This window comes from Vigna angularis, chromosome 5 (genome assembly GCF_016808095.1).
Source record: "Vigna angularis cultivar LongXiaoDou No.4 chromosome 5, ASM1680809v1, whole genome shotgun sequence".
Lineage (NCBI taxonomy): Eukaryota > Viridiplantae > Streptophyta > Magnoliopsida > Fabales > Fabaceae > Vigna > Vigna angularis.
In genome coordinates, this window is record NC_068974.1 from 35,835,685 (window position 1) to 35,854,740 (window position 19,056).

The window sequence follows — 19,056 nt, forward strand, 5'->3', positions numbered from 1 at the left end:
AACTATTATAAAAAAGTTGAAAATAATTGTGATGAAACAAATTTTGATTCGAAAGTTTTTGGAAAGGTAAGTGAAATTCAATAAACTGTTAAAGTTTGATTTTGGTAAAGAATTCACTAATTAACACTTTTTCTTATTAAAATAAGTTAATACAAAAGTTGTTAAAGTATGGAAATTTATGGGTGGTGAAGCTTAAGTCCTTTTTCACGAACTTATTTATCTTTGTTTTTAAATTTGTATTCATTATGATTCTCGTATCTTTAACTCATTTGCATATATGTGATCAACAATTGGATTGGAAAAATCGATGCACAGACAAAAATAGGATCATGAGAGGGTTCCAATATTTTTGTATGTTTAACTCTAATTCAGATAATAAATTATGTTACACATGTTCAAGGTACCAAACTTTTAATTATGAATAATAAATATAAATGTATGCTAGAGAAACTATTCGGGTGTATATGTAAGAGGCAGCAGGCAAGCACAGAAATGCAATGATAGTATGCATGAGAGTGTAACTGACGTAACACAGAAAATGTGAAAACTAAGGCTAAGGCTAGAATATATGGAGGCCGTTCACAGCGAAGCCGCCATCAACACAAATGGTTTGTCCTGTGATATAAGAGGCTGCAGGCGAGCACAGAAATGCCACCAACGAAGACACTTACTTCCTCTGCCTCTCCAATCCGTCCCAGAGTGTGGTTTCAGAAATTACAGCATTCATAATTGTTTCCTCTTTCAAGTGCTTCAAGAACACAACACAATAATATGATGTGGGTAGGGTTAAGATCCCTAACCCAAAACATTCAAAGTTGTCCGCTCCATCATTCAGGTTGTGTTATTCTCTCTCTTTTCTTTCTCCTAGCTGTGGGGAAGGGTATCTCCAGAAGACACTATAATGCTCAAGTAATTGACTTTGCCTACTAATCTTGTAATAAAGATTAGTAATTAGAGTTAAATTACCCACCTTCAAACAAATATTTATAAATTATTATAATGAACTTACCATTAGGTCTGACTCATTAATCACCAATAAATGACATTATTCCTATTAATTGTCAATAAATGTCAATTATTTTCATTAACTTCCTATTAATTGCTCAGATTAATATCCAGACCAGTTGGTTATTTTCTTGTTGAACGCTTAGTCGCTCAGTCCTTTGACTGACCAGGTGGTCATATGGTACACAAGTCCCCCAAGCCCAAGCAAGCTTTATTGGAAGATGCGTAGGGGTTATTGTGAGCCTGAGGGAGACCGTTCACGTTGTATTTTCGATGCATTTTAAGTCTTCATCCCTCTAAGCACCGAGCGGCGGACGCTAGGAGTTACAAAAACATTCCCTAGGTCGAAAAGGCTCAGGTAAGAGCTACGAAAGTGTTCCTCACCAAGCGGCAAATACTAGGAGCTACAGAAGCGTTCCTAGGTCGAAAAGACTCAGGTGAGAGCTACGAAAGCGTTCCTCACCGAGCAGTAAGCTCCACTTGGTCAAGTTGTTTATATGCAGGGTTATGTCCTGAATACTGAAGAATAATAATTGAACTTTAAAAGATCATAAAAAATGTTAGACAATTAGACTAACACATTTATGACTTAAACAGTTAATATTAATGTATTTTGTTATAAGGCCGGACGACCGGGCAAGAGCGAAACCGTCTGGTGGTCTTCTGTTGAACGTTTGAAGATAAAAAATGAGATATCCATATTAAGAGGTGTCATGGACGACATATTAGTGCTTAATGCCTTGTGACCGAGTGGGAAAGAGACCAAGGTCTGTCCGGGCTATATCTTGCACAAAAGAAAAATGGTCTACTATGAATGGCCCAAAACATGAGATAGGAAGGCTAACACGTTTTTAAGCAATTAACATTGGAGCATGTCCATGTTGAGATGATTGCATTAGGATGCGTTGAGACTGAATGATCATAACCATTTGAAGACCTCATTCATGGAGGGTGCTTAGCGAGGGACTCAAATCACAAAGTCTTTCCTGTACTCAAGCCTTAGATGGATTATATAAATTGTTTTAAGATATCCCTTATCGTGTATGAATATTCCCTCCACATATATGAACCTGAAAAGTAGCCTCAAAATACACAGGTCAAAGAGTACAATTTTATCGCTTCCAGTTAGGGTAGAGATGACCATGTTTACATCAGAATGAAGACAAATAAGAAAGCATTCCTAAAGTGCATTGAAAATCTCCCAACATTCACTACAGAATTTAAAAATACCCTCCTTTTCATGAGGAAAGTAAGTGGTCAGTTCATCAATTAATTTATCATTTTTTTATGTTGCACTCGAACATAAATGTTATTTGGTAGATGAAGATGAGGACGATGGTGTCGTTCATTCGGGAAATGCAGTTGTAAAGGAGCATGGAGTAATCGTTGCCAAAGTACCAATTAAGGGTTATGTTTTCTGTGTTGAGCACTAGGGTGTAGGAGTTTGGGTTGGCTTTGAGAAGGTCCTTAGCTAGGTCAACGGAAATGAGTTTCGCACTACATCCCATGCCGCCCAGGTTGTAGCTCTTGATGTTGCTCCTCAACTTGTAGTGGTTAACAATGAGTTTTGCACTGCATCCCATGCCACCCCATGTCGCTGGGATTTTCTGTTCCTTCTCCAACTTGTTATGAATTAAAAATATTTTGATAATTCCTTGTAACTGTAGCCAAGGATAATAAAGCAAACTAAATCTCAAAAGCAAAAAGAAAGGGATTCATTTTTCTCCCCTTGAAATATATATATCAAAAATAGTTCATCCATATTTTGAACACAAATATAGAGTTTTGGACTTATTTGTTCTTATACTGGCTTTTGTAAAAACAATTTTTATAACCTTGCACTTAGTGGTAAATAGTACGAGAAAAAGAATGTGCAGGTGATGAATTTTTTTATAAAAGAAGCAACGATGTTGAGACCGAGCGCTCATCTGGTTCCACATGATTACAGGGTTTCGGTTGGCGCCAAAATGTTTCGGTAGGGTTGAGATCTTTGACCCAAAGCATTCAAAGTTGTCCGCTCCATCATCCAGGTTGCATTATTCTCTCTCTTTTCTTTCTCCTAGCCGCGGGGAGGGTGTGCCTGCAGGAGACACTCCGACTCTTAAGTCAATGACTTTGGGTAATAATCTTATAATAAAGATTAGTAATTAGAGTTAAATTATGTGTCTTTTCTGTCAAACAAATATTTATATAAATTATTATAATGAGCTTACCATTAGATCGGACTCATTAATCACCAATAAATGGTATTATTCCTATTAATTGTCAATAAATAACAATTATTTTCATTAATTTTCCAATTGTTGGCCAATCAGTCGCCGGGTCCTTTGGTTGACCAGGTAGTCCTACGTTACAATGTCCTCAGACACTAACAATGCCAACAAAAGGGTTACCTTTTCCCCGTTAGGGGTTCTGATTACCCCAGGTGCAATACAATTACTCCTTATGTTGTCTTTTGCCCATTCAAATGCAAGATATTTTGTCATTTGGTTCATTGCTCCTGCATGCCAATTACGTACACCATTTCAAATTGCCTAGCTACCTAACTCTGCCACATGGAATGCAATGAACAATCACCTTTAGATGCACCATATACAACGGATGCTAAGTTGGTAGCTACAAAACCAGCAATGGAGGATATGAAAATGATACTTGCAGCTTTTGAAGCTTTTAGGAGAGGATGTGCAAGCTGGCTTAAGTGGAAACAAGATTCAGGATTCGTATTCATCAGGAATGCGAAATCTTCCGCTGTGAAATCCAGGGTCTGTTTCAGTATGTTTGTTCCCACATTGTTTACCTACAATCCATTCAAAACTATTAACGAAAAAGAATATGTTTTAGTCCTACAAGTTGGATCCCAAATTAGTTCTCATTCTTATCATAGTTAGACAAGTTTTAGTATGATGAAAAGGTGAAAAAAGAAGATGTCATTACAAGGATATTGAGTTTTCCATTGAACTGAGAGGAGACTCTAGCTATCAGCTCTTCTCTGTTAACACGAGAGGTCATGTCACAGACCGAACCGGTTACTCTGTATCCTTTTGTGGTCCACTCCTTCAAGGATTCACTGAGTTCAGCTTCGTTCCGAGAACAAGTGTGTACGGTGGCCCCAAGCTCTGCCAACTCCTCAACTATAGCATATCTATGTGATAGTCAAAATAATAACACGAGATAAATTAATAAGCAGAAACAATTCTCATGCAACATCCACTTATTGTACTTCTTCTTGTTACTATATTTTATTGGTACAAACATTCTTACAGATAAACACAAAAATGAACAACTTTTTCCACTAGCTTTCGTTGGTAACTGATAGCTAACAAATTAATAGGTATTTTTTAGAAACAAGTTTGAAATTGAGGAAGAAAAAGTGATGAAAAATGTGAAAAAAAGGAGAGATGATATGAACCCGATTCCTTTGGATCCACCGGTGACCAGAGCTGTCATCCCCTGCAGACACCATCTGCTGCTTTTGCTACCACTGTTCGTCTCACCCATTTCTTTTTCTCTTCGATGAAGAATATGATATGTTATTTTGTATGGAAAAATACCACTAAAAATGATTTAGTAACATTTTAAAACGTTGTCTTTGTATTAGAAAAAAAGTTACTAAAAAACTCATTTAACATTTTTTGAATATTGGCCTTTTTAAGTATATATATGTAAAAATATTATTTAAAGTTATTAGTAAGTATAATTATTTTGATAAAATGTTAGTATACTGTAAATAACATTTATTTTTAATATTTAGGAATTTGATTGTTACTAAATGTTATATATAGAGTGTATGATGAAGTAGGTGGAGTAATAAGTCATAGATGGTTAAGGTGGATTAAAAAGTTAAAGTAAAATGTGGATGAAGCAGACGGATAATACCAAATGGTTTCAATGAGAAATTAAGGATTTTTTTATTCCCAGTGACAACAACGAGAGCGAGAGATATGAGGAGTTATTAATAGTTAGAAGTTTGCATGTGCATGATTGGTATTGACATGGAAGATGAAAGATAGAGATAAGTGCCATTGGAGCTGAAAATTCCTACGCAATGTGGTCCATGTACCCCCACAAAACATTGGGTTCGTTCTTCAGTTCTTTCTATTTCATTCACTCCCATCCTTATCTCCCATATTCCTTCCATGTGATCATCTACTACACTACAACCCCATGATTCAATGCCTCTCTGAGTTCGTCCAAATTCCAGTTTTCGCTTCCTGCCACCCAAGAATGGCTTCGCATCAGTGTCACACTCAACCAAATTTTCAGATTCTGATCCAACCAACTGTTCAGCCTTCTTAAAAGATAAGATTAGTTAAAGCCCAAAAGTTTGTGATAAGGAAGGGTCCCAGAGGAAGATAATATTCAAGAACAAGGTTGTTTCTTGGAAATAAAGGGAAAAGGACTGTGGTGGGGAGAAACACTTCACAGACAGACCATTGGGGTCTCAAACCATGTTTTTGTCTACCAATATGATACTGTTATTTTTAATCCCAATTTCCTATAATCATCTCATGTCATACGCTGCACTTTTTCTTTTAATGGAGGAATAAATGAGACAACATAAGTGCCTACGTCTCCCTTTTTGTCTCTCTTTTCATTCATATAAAAATACATGTATAATAACATAACAATGCTGAGGAAACAACCTCGTCACTTCAAAGCATTCTTGTGAATCTGAGATTATGTCTACTGAAGTGATTATAATAAGACTTATTGGACCATTTTGCTTATCATGAGTTTAAAATCATAAATCCTATATCCCAGAATCTCAAAGCTTTGTTCTTCTTCTAATCAGATGGCATGTCAACACTGTCACACTGTCACACTGTCTTTTCCAGTTCTTTCTTTTTCTTTTGAGGGCCCCCTGAGATTAGGGAGCAGTTTCCTTCTTTGTTGTGTTCCTATTTTGAAGCGTATGAAGTAAAATGCATCATACATAAAAAAATTGAAGTATATATATTCTGCTGTGTCACGAAACATCTCCTCAAAGGTCAATAATTCAGGTGATGATAACAGCTCTTCAATAATCAAATAAACAACAAGTGTTACAACTGAATTACCGGTAAAACATCCAAGTGGGACCATAGTTCAATATAGTTTTTGTTTCAGCAAGATGGTCAAACATAACTGAGGAGGATCATCTTCTCTACTTTCTTTCTATAAGGTTTTTCTTCCTTCTCAACTATTTATTTACTCTATACATGTACATATATCAACTCCGTTGTCTTTTTCTTTCTAACTATTATCATCTTCTTTAACTATTCATTGTTTGATGGCAAAAATATACTACAATTATCAATTCGCTTTTATTAATTTTTTCTTTTTTTTTCTTTTTATTTTTCTTTTCAATGAAGAACATAACAAAAATTGTAACATTGTTACGATCATCTCTCAAAAACCTCTTCAAATGAAAGAAGTGAGTGACTGAGTCCAACATCAACAACGCATTATGTGGGTAATTATAAGATAAAAATCGAAGGAATAATGTTAAAAAATGGAGGTACAGAATTCATGATGTCCCAAACAACCCAATCAGTGAAAAATAGCCCCAATTGAGTTTGGACAATCCAACAGAACACGTATGTTTTACAAATTTGAATTTCATCGGAGTTAAGGTTTTCTTAACTTCCTGAAATTTTAATTTAATATTGTTTTTTTCAACTTCAAATTTAATATTATTTTTACTCGTTTTATCTTTGGAACAGATGTTTTGACTGTTATCTTTTCAAAATTAAAAAAAGTTAAATATATTTTTTATCCCTTAACTTTTTAATAAAAATTAAAAATATTTTCTTTTTAAAATTTTGGTCCAATTTAATCTCTCAATTTTATATATAAATATGTCGATTTAGTTATTTTAACTAAAATTTATCATTATAAATACGTAAATTTAGTCATTTTAATTAAATTTTGTTAAATTTATTTAAAATTTCAAACTCATTTCATAGTATTTGAATTGTTTATACCACTTTATAAATTTTCAGTTTCAATATTAATTAAGAACGCCTAAAACATAAAATAAACTTAACAAATTTTGGTTAAAAATACTAAATAACATATTTTATGTTTTACACCATTACAAAATATAATTACATTTAAAAATTATTAGAAAAGAAATTAAAATTATCATATTCCATGCAAAGAATAAATAATAAGTATATCAAAAAAATAAAACTTGTGCAGTTTTATTCGAGTAAATTTGATAAGATAAAATTGATTTTTTTTTCTTATACAGTTTTTAACTTCTTTATTTCTGGAGTCACACTTAGAATTACAATAGTGTTAATTGAAATATTACACAATCACTAAATGAAGTGGAAAAAGTAAAAAGGAAAGTGCGAATAGAAATTCCCATTTTATGGCCTATTAGTAAGAAAAGATACACATTGATATTGGGGCTTCTAATTGCCACACCTCCATAATTTCTTTGTACACTCCCTCAAATTTTCAAAATAACCCTTTTATCTTTCATAAAAGTATAACCAGTTCTTAAGAGAAGATGGGAAAAAGAAAAAAAAAATATTCCATTTTTGGTGAACAGAATGAGAAGCAAAGAGATATTTAAGCAAGTGGAATGAGAAGAGAAGGTGGAAAAAAATTATGGGTTTATTAATAATATTATTAATTTATTATTGTGTGGAGAAAAATGAAATGAAATGAAATAGAGGAATGGGTTTGGGTGGAAAGTGTGGCGTGGGCTGATGGCCGGCACCAGCCTCTCTCAAGTAATCCAATCGACGCTCCTGGAACTGCCCAGAACCACCGCCCACGTCAGAATCTCCGCCAAAAGCCACCGCGTCTCCGCCACCTCCGGCCATCGCCCCGAGGGACCCCACTGTATCTACGTTGGGCCCCTCGAAACCGCCGACAAAGAGAACCTCGAAGCTCTCTATTGCCAAGTAAAACCAAACCATTTCAATTTTACTCTCTGCAAAACTTCAATTTCGCTACTATTATGCAAATATTGATTAGTGTTTGGCTTTTTGCAATAGGCACGGGATGCGTATAATAGTGGTCACCCTCTCATAATTGATGACATGTTTGATAAAGTGGAGGTTTGCTACCTTCCTTCACTGTTGACTGTTTAACCTGTCATAGTATATAGTTCTTAGTTTCTAATTTAGATTACTTTTTCTTTAATTATACTAAAATTATGGAAACAGTTAAGGTTAAGAAGCTATGGTTCAAAGTCTGTTGTCAAGTATCCTAGGTGCAGTATCAGGAGGCAATCCACATTTGCTGATGCTGAGGTAATTTTATTTTCTTCACAATCTTATATTAACTTCTTCTGTCACCTGTCTCTGATGGGTTGTGATCTCAAATCTTGGTCGCTGATTACTTATCATACTCTCCTCAGTTCTAGAATGAAGTGTTGGAGTATGTATTATCATTTTTTTCTGTCTTTTTCTTTCTGTTTGACACAAAGGGAAGAGATTGGTTTGAAAATTGAATTGGATAGAAGGTGGAAGGATAGGAAAATTAAGTCCTTGTCTGTTTACTGTTTTAAAATTTTGTTATCTGTTCTGTTCTCTTAAATTTGTTTGTATTTTGATTCATTGGAGAATGACTGTCCTCTGTCTGAGTATATTTATGTTTTCTAAAATTGATCTCTTGAGCACTTGAAGATAACAGGAAGTGAATGACCATCTCCCAGCTGCTTCTGTAATGTAATTTTCATAACTTAATAGATTTCAAGGAGAAATTAAATTACTGGGTAATGCAGAGTTATTGTAGATTTTTTTTTAAATATAAAATTGGAAGGGAATCATTCGGGCTCTAAATTTTTGTTTTTAAAAGTCAATATTTATTTTTTCTTTTCAACAAAATAAAAGAAAATGCATTGCTATTTATCTTTTCTTCCTCTGTATTTTCTTTTCTATTCAAACATGTCACTATGTCGCTCAAGAATTTCTGTTTGTGTGTGATATGATTGCTGTATTTCTATTGTATTGAACGTCTGTAGCTTGCTACATTTTTATCTGGCTAGAATGTTTAGGGCTCCCAGCCTTGTGTTCCTTTCTTCTTGGTTTCTTCTCTAGAATATTGAATGATGTGGTTGTAGGGCAGGAAGATCTTTCTATGGTTTTTGCTTTAGCAAGCACATGGGCCATGTTCCTTGCATTTGGCAGTTTAGCATGTGTTGGGCCCATATCATTCACTGTTGGCATGGCTTATCAAAATGCATTCGCTTCAGGCGTATCACTTGGTAGCCAAACACCTGGAGTAAGCTTTCTGGCCTTGGTGAACAGCTTTATTTTCCTTGGGCTGGGTGTTATCATCGGCTACCCTGTTGCTTCAGCTTCAGGTAAAACCCTTTTTGCTGCTTTTCCCCTACAATATCTTGTGTTTTTTTACTCCAAAAAATATCTCAATTGCCCCCTGTTTTAGTTCAATTAGGAATTCCTTATGGGAAAATTTTCTCTGTATACCCCAAAATATTCAATGATTGATGATATTGTCAATTTGTCACTACTTCTACATCTGTATTTAATTAACAGTCCTTTCACAGTTAAGGTACTTCAAGGCCTGTGGAGGAATGATTTGGTGGCACTAAAAGGTGCGTGTCCAAATTGCGGGGAAGAGGTCAGTCACTGTGATAACTGTCCATTGTTTCTTTTCCATTCTGTCCCTCAATTTATGTTGATGTTTCCAGATTGAGGCACCGCACATATGTAAGGTTTAATTTCACTATGCGCATTGAGCTGGATTAATTTTCTTTCAGGTATTTGCATTTGTGAGAATGGACAGGAATATTGAGTCACCTCATAGAGCAGATTGTCATGTGTGTGAATGCGTATTAGAATTTCGAACAAAAGTGGAGGTAGCAAATTCGAGTTTTATTTTATTTTTAATTGAAATTTTTGCAAAAGGCTGTTCAAAAAACTACAGTGTTACAATTGAGAATCGTTATTCAGCAATTTGCAATGCATGTTGATAATGTGAATTTTCTCTTCCATTCTTCATCCTCTTCCCCTAAAAGAAAACAAATCCACCAAAAATGAGGCTGCACTTTTCATGACACATGATTTTATTGTTTCTCAGCAATCAGTCTCAAGATTTGGTAGGCAGTGGGTTTATGGGCGTATTTATCTTGTTTCACTAAGAGGCAGATCTCGACGCCAATAACAGCACTGAATTTTCATCCGAATTGCTCGTATGCAGTGTATAGTAAGGATCAGAGTATCATCCATTCCTTAGTCTTATTTTTAGTCTGGAACAGTTTTGCCTGAAACCGGTTCAAAATACTTAAGGAAGAATTTGACTTCTTAATTGATGGACAAATAATTTCTTTTATGTGATTACTTCGTATAAGTGAGTGTTATGCAAGATTTTTTCGTATTGAACTCTCAGGACTATTGATGTCTCTGGTAAAGTAGAATCACTGTTATCTTCATTAGAAAATGAGCTCAGCATTTATATATATATATATATATATATATATATATATATATATATATATATATATATATATATATATATATATATATATATATTACTCTTGTACAAACACTTGTGATCAAATATTAAATTACATGCCCACTTTATTATTGCTGTTGTATGCATGTTACTCATGAGGACTAAGGGAATGAAATTTGTATTTGGAATTTTATTTTCGTTTTTATAAACAACTTCAATGTTTCAACTTTAAATCTATTGAAATGCCATCGTGAAAGTCGATTATGGCATTTGAAGAATTATTGAACGTACCGTTTGCTTACAATGTCTCCTTTTCAAAATTCAACGTTAATTCTTTCCTCTTACAGGTGATATCAAGGATTTCATGCAAACAGGGATATGCCCAGTTCAGAAGGCATGTCAATTTCATTTTTCTTTTAAATAAAAAAATTCTATTTTGTGAATTTTTAAAGAATGTAAAGGTTGACCAAAAAAGAAAAAGAAAGGGCGGCATGCTTCCAAGGATAATCCACCTTTCAAGTTATCACTCAAATTGAAGAATAAACTTTCTGTTGGTGCTACTTGATTATAACTTTTTATTAACCCTTCTTTTAGAGGAATTGCAAGAAATTTTCATTTTGACGTTCATATTCCATTTTCAGCCACAAATACCCTTTAATCTCAATAAATCTACAAACTAAAAGATTCTTTCACTATTTTTCTTTTCTGTTCAAAGATGCAGGACAACTTTATCTATATCATTATAATGTACGTTATCTTTTAATCGAATAATTTTAATTTTCAATAAAAAAAAAATTGTTTGTTTTTTAATAATAAAATAAGCTTTTTTGTTTTAAAATAGTTAAATATTTTCTTTATTTAAAAGTAAAAGTGTATAATTTTTATAATACTATTTTTACAAAATTATATTAATTTTCTATTTTTAAGTAGTTATTCATAAAAATAATAAAATTATATTTGTTAATGCAATAAAACTATAAATATAAATATACATGACAATACTCGTATGTATTCTGCTAGTTATAATAAGGTTATTATCTCACAAACAACTAAAATCCAGATCATGAAAATTTCGTTACCATAATCAGGCATAAATACACAAGACTGGATCCTTAAACAATCAGTTGCTAGCAGCTGCAACCAAATTCCCCCACAATAAAATATATATCCCCTACCAGCAACACTAACACCCCAACAAAATGAGGGAGACTATTTGAGAATTCTATGTTTATGGCATAAACATCAAGGATAAATGGTCCTTCACGATTTGTCTGCAAACAACTTTATTTCAGGGTTCAATCCACAAAATTTGTTGTAATACAATGTGTCACACTAGAAATGCTTGACTAAAACAGCAATTACCATGGGATGCAGAAGCTAGTGTTCATGCATGCATTGCAAAATTAGAACATTTTACATAGAAGTAAAGCAGATAACTGCAATTTGGGCAAATGTAATCAAGTAAATCTCTCTACTCTGTTAAATCTTCAAAGCCCAGCCAATCAGAAGTGTGCTAAACTGTAAACTAGAATCCAGGAAAGCTGCACATATATTAAGTTGAAGTCAGACTGTCGAACCATAAAAGCCTCATTTTCTACAGTATATAAAGCAATGAACAACAGAGCATAATACCAGGAAAAGAGTTACAGAAGCAAATAGCCCCTCTTGAAGGAGGGCTCCATGACCACCAAACTCTTCCTCGTCAACCTTTAATATTACTGCATAATAACTATATATAATCCCGGTGGATAGTGCCAAAAAGCTGCAAGACACAGAAAAATATTTAACAAATGAACATAGAACTTTAGTGTGTTAAGACTAGGTCCCGCATTTCATTCTTAATGATACAAAAATGCAATGGAAGAAATTACTAACTAAGGATTTCAATTTGGACAAAGATAACTTATATGATGTTAAAAAATCAATATGACATCAACGATTCATGTAAGAGAAAAATTATACTTAGGAAAGTCGCAACAATTCATCAATTATTCTGTTTATAAAATTGATGATTGCACAAAGCATAACTGATCTTTGCAACAAAAGTTAACTTCATTACTGCAGCCTAAAGCTCGTTAAAAATTTATTTCTATAGATTACTAGATGATTTTCTAAACAAATCTTCACAGTGAATGATAAAACCATAAATCAAGAAACACTAGCATAACAACTTCAAAAGATTGTTATCCCTGATGAGGCCCTCTCCTATATTTCCAGAGTTAATGTTGTTGTAGCACAACAAAAGTCATAAACATGCAATTTACTAAGTTTTGTAACTAGAACAACATCTTCATATGTATAACACCCACCCTGTTGCCAAATTCATGTTAAATATCACCTCCCATAGATCTGCATAGTCCTTTCTCATAGGTCAATTAATCATTGATAAAACACTCATTGTCTCCTTCTCCACTATGTACCTCGTTATCTCATAAAAGTTGTGAACAAAAGTTGATCCCAACTCTAACCAATATGATATAGGACCACTCAAGAATATTAGTGCCACAACGAAACATATACACAGGATGGTTCTAGATCCTATGCATGGCACCATTCAGCAGACAATCAAAATTAATGAACAAGACCCTGAACATTATTTGCAAAGGATAGCACAATATCAACTGGTTCAGTTAATACTCAATCTAGAACTTCAACGACGTACAAATACAAGATAAACATATTGCACAAAAAAAAAGCACTTACAGGATGAACCATATGCCTCCAACCAAAGGTATGGAACCCCAAAGGAATCCACACACAAGGCCAAGCCCTTGTCTAATCCAATGCAAAACGTCTCCCAACTGATCCTGCTTGGAGGTAACCCACAGACAACGGTTCTTAGCATATCATTGGGAAAATTAAGTAACGACTGCACACAGCATAAAAACGTGTGATAACCACTAATTTACATCCTTACAAAACTATATACCGTTATTCTCAATTTCAATCGCATACTATAAAAGAAGTTGAGAACGTCTTGTATCAGTAACACAACTTTCTGCTAACCCAAATTTCAGGCAGGCAAATAATTCAGCTCAGCATCTTCAAAATTAATTATTTCATTTTAAGTAAATTTCAGCAAACATCTACGGGTCAAATTGGCAACAGGAATGGATCTATGAAGGATGTACTGAAAGAACAAACCTTGTCCCAGGAAGCTTCGGGATCAAACAATTTGGCGAATTTTGAAGGCGAGAGGTGACCGTTCTGGTGCGGCTGTTGATGGTTAACGGATTTACCCTCTTTCATAGTGGAAGAAGAAGCAACGAATAAGAATCAAAAACAAAGAGTAATCGGGAGTGAAGTACTTCACACAGAATTCGGGATTTCGGCGACGCTGGAGGGTGAAAAAAGAAAATTAGGGTTTAGGATTAGAAAGGAAAAGAGAATCTGAATGCAAATTAAAAATTGCAGAAATTGGTTGTTAATGTTCGATCTGGCATTTCATCTACATTAACAGTAACAACTCAGAATCTATCTCTTTTTTCCCTAAAATCTCAACAATCGAATAAGAGATTACTTTTCTTCTGCTGTTTCTTACTTTAGTTTATCATAAATTTTAATTTAAATTTAAATATATTCAAACAAATGTTTTGCAGATAAACATTTATTCGTTTAGTTATTTTACCTGAAATTTTTATCTTTTCTTCAAATTTATAAACATTATTTTTAATATTATTATATCAATAGAGATAAAATGACATGCATATTAATTAACACGAATGGTTTTCAATAATAAGAACAAAAGCTCAAGTTTCAGTTATAATTAAACCCAATAATGAAAATATAGAATTCTAACATATTGGTTTCACATCTTTTTCAGGAAATAAATTTTAATTGTAAAGCCCTAATTATTGTGATGTTTTCATGATATGGTACATACATCATTGTTAATATTGAAAAAGATACCTTTAGTATCTCTATATATTAAAAAAAGACTATTTAATAAAAATAGTAATAGTATTTGGGCAGTTTTTTTTATTTTAAAATATAATTAAAAGTTAAATATAAATATTAAATATATAATCCTTTATATATTTTTATAGATTTTTTTAATTTAAAAATATTATTAAAGATAAAATAAAAATATGAAATATGTATCTTTTATATATTGATTATAATTATTATTATAGATAACAACTTTTTAAAATAACAAGTGTTATTTAGTATCTGCATATATATAAAAAAACCTCAGTTTTTAAATACGGTTACAATATTATCATTTTAAAGATTAAATCACCGTATAATTATAGTAGAATAAAATAAACCTATAATATAAGTTTCAGAAACACATACTTTATTGATATGAAACAACATATTAATGAATATAGCGTCATAAAGTCCAAATAAAAACAACAATATAAATTCATTATTGAAACCTTGTTAAAAAAAACTATATTAAAAAAATTGTGAACTATCCAATTAAAAAATTGTAAAAAAGAAAATTGTATTTAATGATAGTTGATTTTTTTTTAGTTTATATCTTTTTGTTTTGATGATCACATAAGGAGGTTAGTATAAATATTAAAAAATCATGGTAAAAGCAACTATGTATATATGTTACAATTCCAAAATTATGCAAGAAAAAAAATTATAATTAATGAGTTGTTAGTTTTAGCATTTTGCTTTGGAAACAATAATAATTTATTATATTTAATAGATTACAACTAAATTATATAATAAAAATACTCCTAAATGATAGAGATCTTATTATATATTTGAATAATAAGATTTGATTACATCTTCAAATAATAGGAATGTCATTATATTCCTGAATAATAACAATATGGTTATATATTTAAATTATAGGAATTCGATTACTATAAATGTACAAATATCTTAAAAGTGTCAACTCGCATATTTAGTTGAAAGATAGTTTTTATATTTTTCTTTAGTTTTACAACAAATCAAAGTCACAAAAGGTTAATATAGATGTTACTACAAAAGTTTTCAACAGTAGTGTAAATATTTGAATGTTTAAAACAAAACAAAACTATATTAAAATTTTCTATAAACATCCAAGTGCAAAAATAGAATAAAAATCACAAATTATAATAAAAAAAATAGTTAGTACTTTAACTCCTCTTTTTTTTCCTACCAAGACTTCAAATTTTTACATTGTCTCTAGTCTTTAAAAAATATTATCCTAGTTTTGTTCATATTCTTTAATAGAAAAAATAAAATATTACAAGGGTTAAAATGTTGATGATCGAGATAAAAAAAACAAAGATATACATTTGCTAACGAAAAACCAGATGTTTTCCAGTAAAAAAGAAAAAAAAAACAACTTAATAAAACAAAAAGTTGTAGAGCTGGTGAGATAAGCCAACAAAACCTAAACCTTAACTTTTTTATTATTTGATCTAGTTTATGAGAGTTTCTTTTAAGTTTATAATTTTATCTTTCAGTAAAAATTTATATATAAAAAAGAAGTAACTAGTAATGGTTGTTTACTAAAGATATATACAATTTTTTGTGCCTTCCATATTTACTAAATCGCACATCTCAAGTCTTCATGCGTTTTTCTATTCTCTATCTCTTTTAATATATATTAAATTTTAAAATTCGGTTTAAAAACCTTACTAGATTTTGGAATTCATTTTAAACTTTTATTAGAAGATTTTAAAACTTAATTTAGAAATTCGTTACATTTCAAAATGCATTTAGGTTACTAGATTTGATTCCAGTTAAAAAATTTATTAAAATTTTAAAATCCGGTTAAAAACTTTAAATTTCAAAATTTGGTATTACTACAAGATTTTGAAATTTAATATTTATTTCTTTCGAATTTCAAAATTTGATATTTATATTATTTCAAATGAAATTTGATATTTATTATAATATTTCATTTTAAATAGTATTAATATTAAAGAAGAATTATCATGTAAGATAGTTAATAATACATGACATATAAATACAAATAATCATAAATTAAACTTTATATACAAAAGTCTAATCTCAAAACTATGTACAAAAGGTTCTCAAACCCAACTAAAAGAAAAAACATATAAGTACTATATTATCTAAACATTAGTGTTATTTCTATCCAAAACTTGCTCCAAAAACATATATTTACTCTCTGCTCATGTCCAACAGATGATCATCACCATAACAAATCAATGCATTCAATCAAACAACAAACAATACAAAAGAAAGGCGAGCTAATAATAAAAGAATAAACAATCATTGCACGGTAAAATTCACATTATACATTTCATTTCATTCAAAACAAACCAAAGATCACAATCATGTTATTGACCTAGGCAAACTCATTCCTATAAATGTATTGATGTCAACTTATGACAAGTTTAGCATTTGTAGTGGTGAAACAGTTGTCCTCCCCCCCAACTATCACACATGGTTAATCCGTCTTCCACAAATTAAAATCTCTTGTTACTCCTCACCATATAATCCCCTTATCTATCTAAGATGGCACGATTATTGGAGAGTCATAATAACTTCCAAGACTAAGTCTATACATCAATATATCACTCACTTGAAACTACCACTAAGAATTTCACCCTAAAATTTATTTCCAAACCAAATGGAGTTCAATCATACTATTCATACCATCATATCATTTAAAATCACGTTACTGAGCAATTGACATATCATTCCATCATTAAAAACCAAACATAAAGGAGAAGAGAAATCAAAATATTTACAACAACTTGAACTCACTCGCCTAGCGAGCACAAACTATTTGTCCAGTGATAGCCCAAACAAAGGGCTTCCCAAGCCCAACGAGGGAACTCGCCCAACCCCTAAACTTCACTGCCAAAAACTCACCTAGCGAAAGCCAAAACAGCAAGCTCCATGAGCCCAGTGAGCTGCCTAGCCTAGCCTTTAGAACTTACTGCCTAAACTCACTTAAACTCGCCTAGCCTTGTTGCATAATTATACTGCATGAAAACTACATAAATAGCACCCCTAAAACATCCATGACATATTCTAACCATTGTTACCAACTTCTAACACTCTTAGGTTGGATTCTAAACTATTATGGACTTAAACAAACGTGTACAGCCTATCCTAAATTAATTATCAACTGTTTACAATAAGATATTAACTCAAAACAACTAAATCTTCATGTTGAAGACCAAAATTCAATTCTATAAGTTTTAGCTCACTTTTGACCAACTTAGCGATTTTAACAAGTCAGAAATGACTTACCAAAACTCTATAAAACTTTCATTTTAACACAAAACCTCTAATTCACAATCTTATCATCCAAAACCTTTTAAAAAAATCTCTTTCAAGACACCATCTATTGCTTTCTTGACATTCATAAACCAATTCTTTGCACATTCATCACATAACCAAGTTACAATTAACCACAAAATAGTTCATAAGTGATCACCTCTTCATTTAGACCCTTATTTCAAAAAGTCACATATAAAACCCATTTTTATACCAAATTTTGACTTTTCACCTATCTTAACTTCCTCTTCTTCAACTTCTTAATCCAATACCATTACTAACTTCACAAGCACAACCAAAAATCATAAATCAAGATTCATTCCAACCAAATTCATTACGATAACAAGTAGTCGATTAGCTATTTTAAACCATTCCAATCACAATATACACATTAGCATGCAAAATTCTAGTTTAACCAAATTTAACACAATCTCACTAAACTCATGAATTTGAAATAGCAATAAGAACGACAATAATAATTTTGCATCACATCCATCATCATAAACCACAATAACAACTCCTTAAATTCCAATTGCAATTTCACCTAACCAGAAATCCAAATTGAACATCAATTTCACTAGATTCTTCAACCCTTACACAATAATTGCAATTTCAACGAACCACAAACCCAAATTAAACCCTAACATCCCAATCCATCAAACACAACATCGTGTTAAGGACCTGACCTACGCTTATCCAATTGCAATTTCAACCAAGTACGAACCCAAATTGAACACCAATTTCAGTAGATTCTTTAACCCCAATTTAAAACTAATCGCAAATCCCTTCAAAACTCATTGTAATTTCCTTTTATAGAATAAATTTAACTTTTAACATTCCACGTTACTTGGATTATGTTGCCACATATTTTAAAAAGTTCATTAAATATTGACTAAGGTGAACATTACGTCATTAGTGAGTTAAACCTCATCCGCAAAAAAGAACCAAATTGAACCATTTTTACAAAAGAACAGATAGAGCTGTCAAAATGGGTCACAACCCGCGAACCAACCCGACCCACCACGGGTTTGAGCTGAGTTGGATTTGAAAAAATTGTATTTTTTTTATGCGGGTCAGATTTCAACCCGACTCATTTAAACCCGGCTCATGCGGATTGAACCCGTGGTGTGCCGGGTTGGCCCACCAACCCACCTACCTAATTTTATTTTATTAAAATTTAATTTTAATTTTATAAAAAAATATTTATTATTTTATTTTTGCTTGAAAAAATTATTTAAGTTCCTTATTTTCAAAATTAATTAAACACCCATGTTGTGAGTGAAATTTGGGAGTGAAATTTGTTTAGATTTAAATTATAGAAAATTTGTAATTTTTTTTATTTTAAAATATTGTAATTAAGTGAGCTAGTGAGCCAACCCGTTTACCCACCAACCCGTGGTGGGTCGGGTCGGGTTCGAATTTTTTTGGCTCGCTAAT

General features: G+C 32.0%; 3 protein-coding genes across 5 annotated transcripts; 1 reads left to right on the forward strand and 2 right to left on the reverse strand.

Moving 5' to 3' along the window:
- Nucleotides 1-2,065: 2,065 nt before the first annotated feature.
- LOC108319647 (tropinone reductase) lies at nucleotides 2,066-4,570 on the reverse strand. 2 transcript variants are annotated; one of them, XM_017550850.2, is made up of 5 exons: nucleotides 4,415-4,570; nucleotides 3,940-4,147; nucleotides 3,583-3,802; nucleotides 3,399-3,505; nucleotides 2,066-3,085 (listed from the first exon to the last, which is right to left on the reverse strand). In XM_017550850.2, the coding sequence occupies exons 1-5, from the start codon at nucleotides 4,501-4,503 to the stop codon at nucleotides 3,065-3,067; spliced, it is 645 nt and encodes a 214-aa protein (XP_017406339.1). In that variant the 5' UTR covers nucleotides 4,504-4,570; the 3' UTR covers nucleotides 2,066-3,064. The 2 variants fall into 2 exon arrangements, with proteins under 2 accessions (XP_017406339.1, XP_017406338.1); XM_017550849.2 differs by lacking the exon at nucleotides 2,066-3,085 and having other exon boundaries at nucleotides 3,113-3,505.
- A 3,051-nt stretch (nucleotides 4,571-7,621) lies between these two features.
- On the forward strand, nucleotides 7,622-10,404 carry LOC108319584 (PGR5-like protein 1B, chloroplastic). Of its 2 annotated transcripts, XM_017550761.2 has the most exons (7): nucleotides 7,624-7,901; nucleotides 7,995-8,057; nucleotides 8,166-8,252; nucleotides 9,070-9,307; nucleotides 9,512-9,585; nucleotides 9,725-9,823; nucleotides 10,045-10,404. In XM_017550761.2, exons 1-7 carry the CDS (start codon nucleotides 7,704-7,706, stop codon nucleotides 10,126-10,128), a joined length of 843 nt encoding a protein of 280 aa, XP_017406250.1. In that variant the 5' UTR covers nucleotides 7,624-7,703; the 3' UTR covers nucleotides 10,129-10,404. The 2 variants fall into 2 exon arrangements, with proteins under 2 accessions (XP_052734543.1, XP_017406250.1); XM_052878583.1 differs by lacking the exon at nucleotides 10,045-10,404 and having other exon boundaries at nucleotides 7,622-7,901; nucleotides 9,725-9,946.
- A 1,281-nt stretch (nucleotides 10,405-11,685) lies between these two features.
- On the reverse strand, nucleotides 11,686-13,933 carry LOC108319593 (uncharacterized). The gene is made up of 4 exons (XM_017550771.2): nucleotides 13,564-13,933; nucleotides 13,123-13,226; nucleotides 12,052-12,181; nucleotides 11,686-11,960 (listed from the first exon to the last, which is right to left on the reverse strand). Exons 1-4 carry the CDS (start codon nucleotides 13,666-13,668, stop codon nucleotides 11,922-11,924), a joined length of 378 nt encoding a protein of 125 aa, XP_017406260.1. The 5' UTR covers nucleotides 13,669-13,933; the 3' UTR covers nucleotides 11,686-11,921.
- Between the last annotated feature and the right edge of the window lie 5,123 nt (nucleotides 13,934-19,056).

Bases quoted from the DNA above. Each gene is read 5' to 3' on its own strand.
- LOC108319584 (XM_052878583.1), top strand. From the start codon at position 7,704: ATGGCCGGCACCAGCCTCTCTCAAGTAATCCAATCGACGCTCCTGGAA. The intron at 7,902-7,994 runs GTAAAACCAAAC...TTTTTGCAATAG, and splicing joins TCGAAGCTCTCTATTGCCAA to GCACGGGATGCGTATAATAG. The intron at 8,253-9,069 runs GTAATTTTATTT...GTTGTAGGGCAG, and splicing joins CCACATTTGCTGATGCTGAG to GAAGATCTTTCTATGGTTTT.
- LOC108319647 (XM_017550849.2), bottom strand. From the start codon at position 4,503: ATGGGTGAGACGAACAGTGGTAGCAAAAGCAGCAGATGGTGTCTGCAG. The intron at 4,148-4,414 runs GTTCATATCATC...ACTATCACATAG, and splicing joins GGTGGATCCAAAGGAATCGG to ATATGCTATAGTTGAGGAGT. The intron at 3,506-3,582 runs GTGATTGTTCAT...ATTGGCATGCAG, and splicing joins TGTATATGGTGCATCTAAAG to GAGCAATGAACCAAATGACA.
- LOC108319593 (XM_017550771.2), bottom strand. From the start codon at position 13,668: ATGAAAGAGGGTAAATCCGTTAACCATCAACAGCCGCACCAGAACGGT. The intron at 13,227-13,563 runs GTTTGTTCTTTC...ACCTCCAAGCAG, and splicing joins CCGAAGCTTCCTGGGACAAG to GATCAGTTGGGAGACGTTTT. The intron at 12,182-13,122 runs GTAAGTGCTTTT...TGTGTCTTGCAG, and splicing joins GGAGGCATATGGTTCATCCT to CTTTTTGGCACTATCCACCG.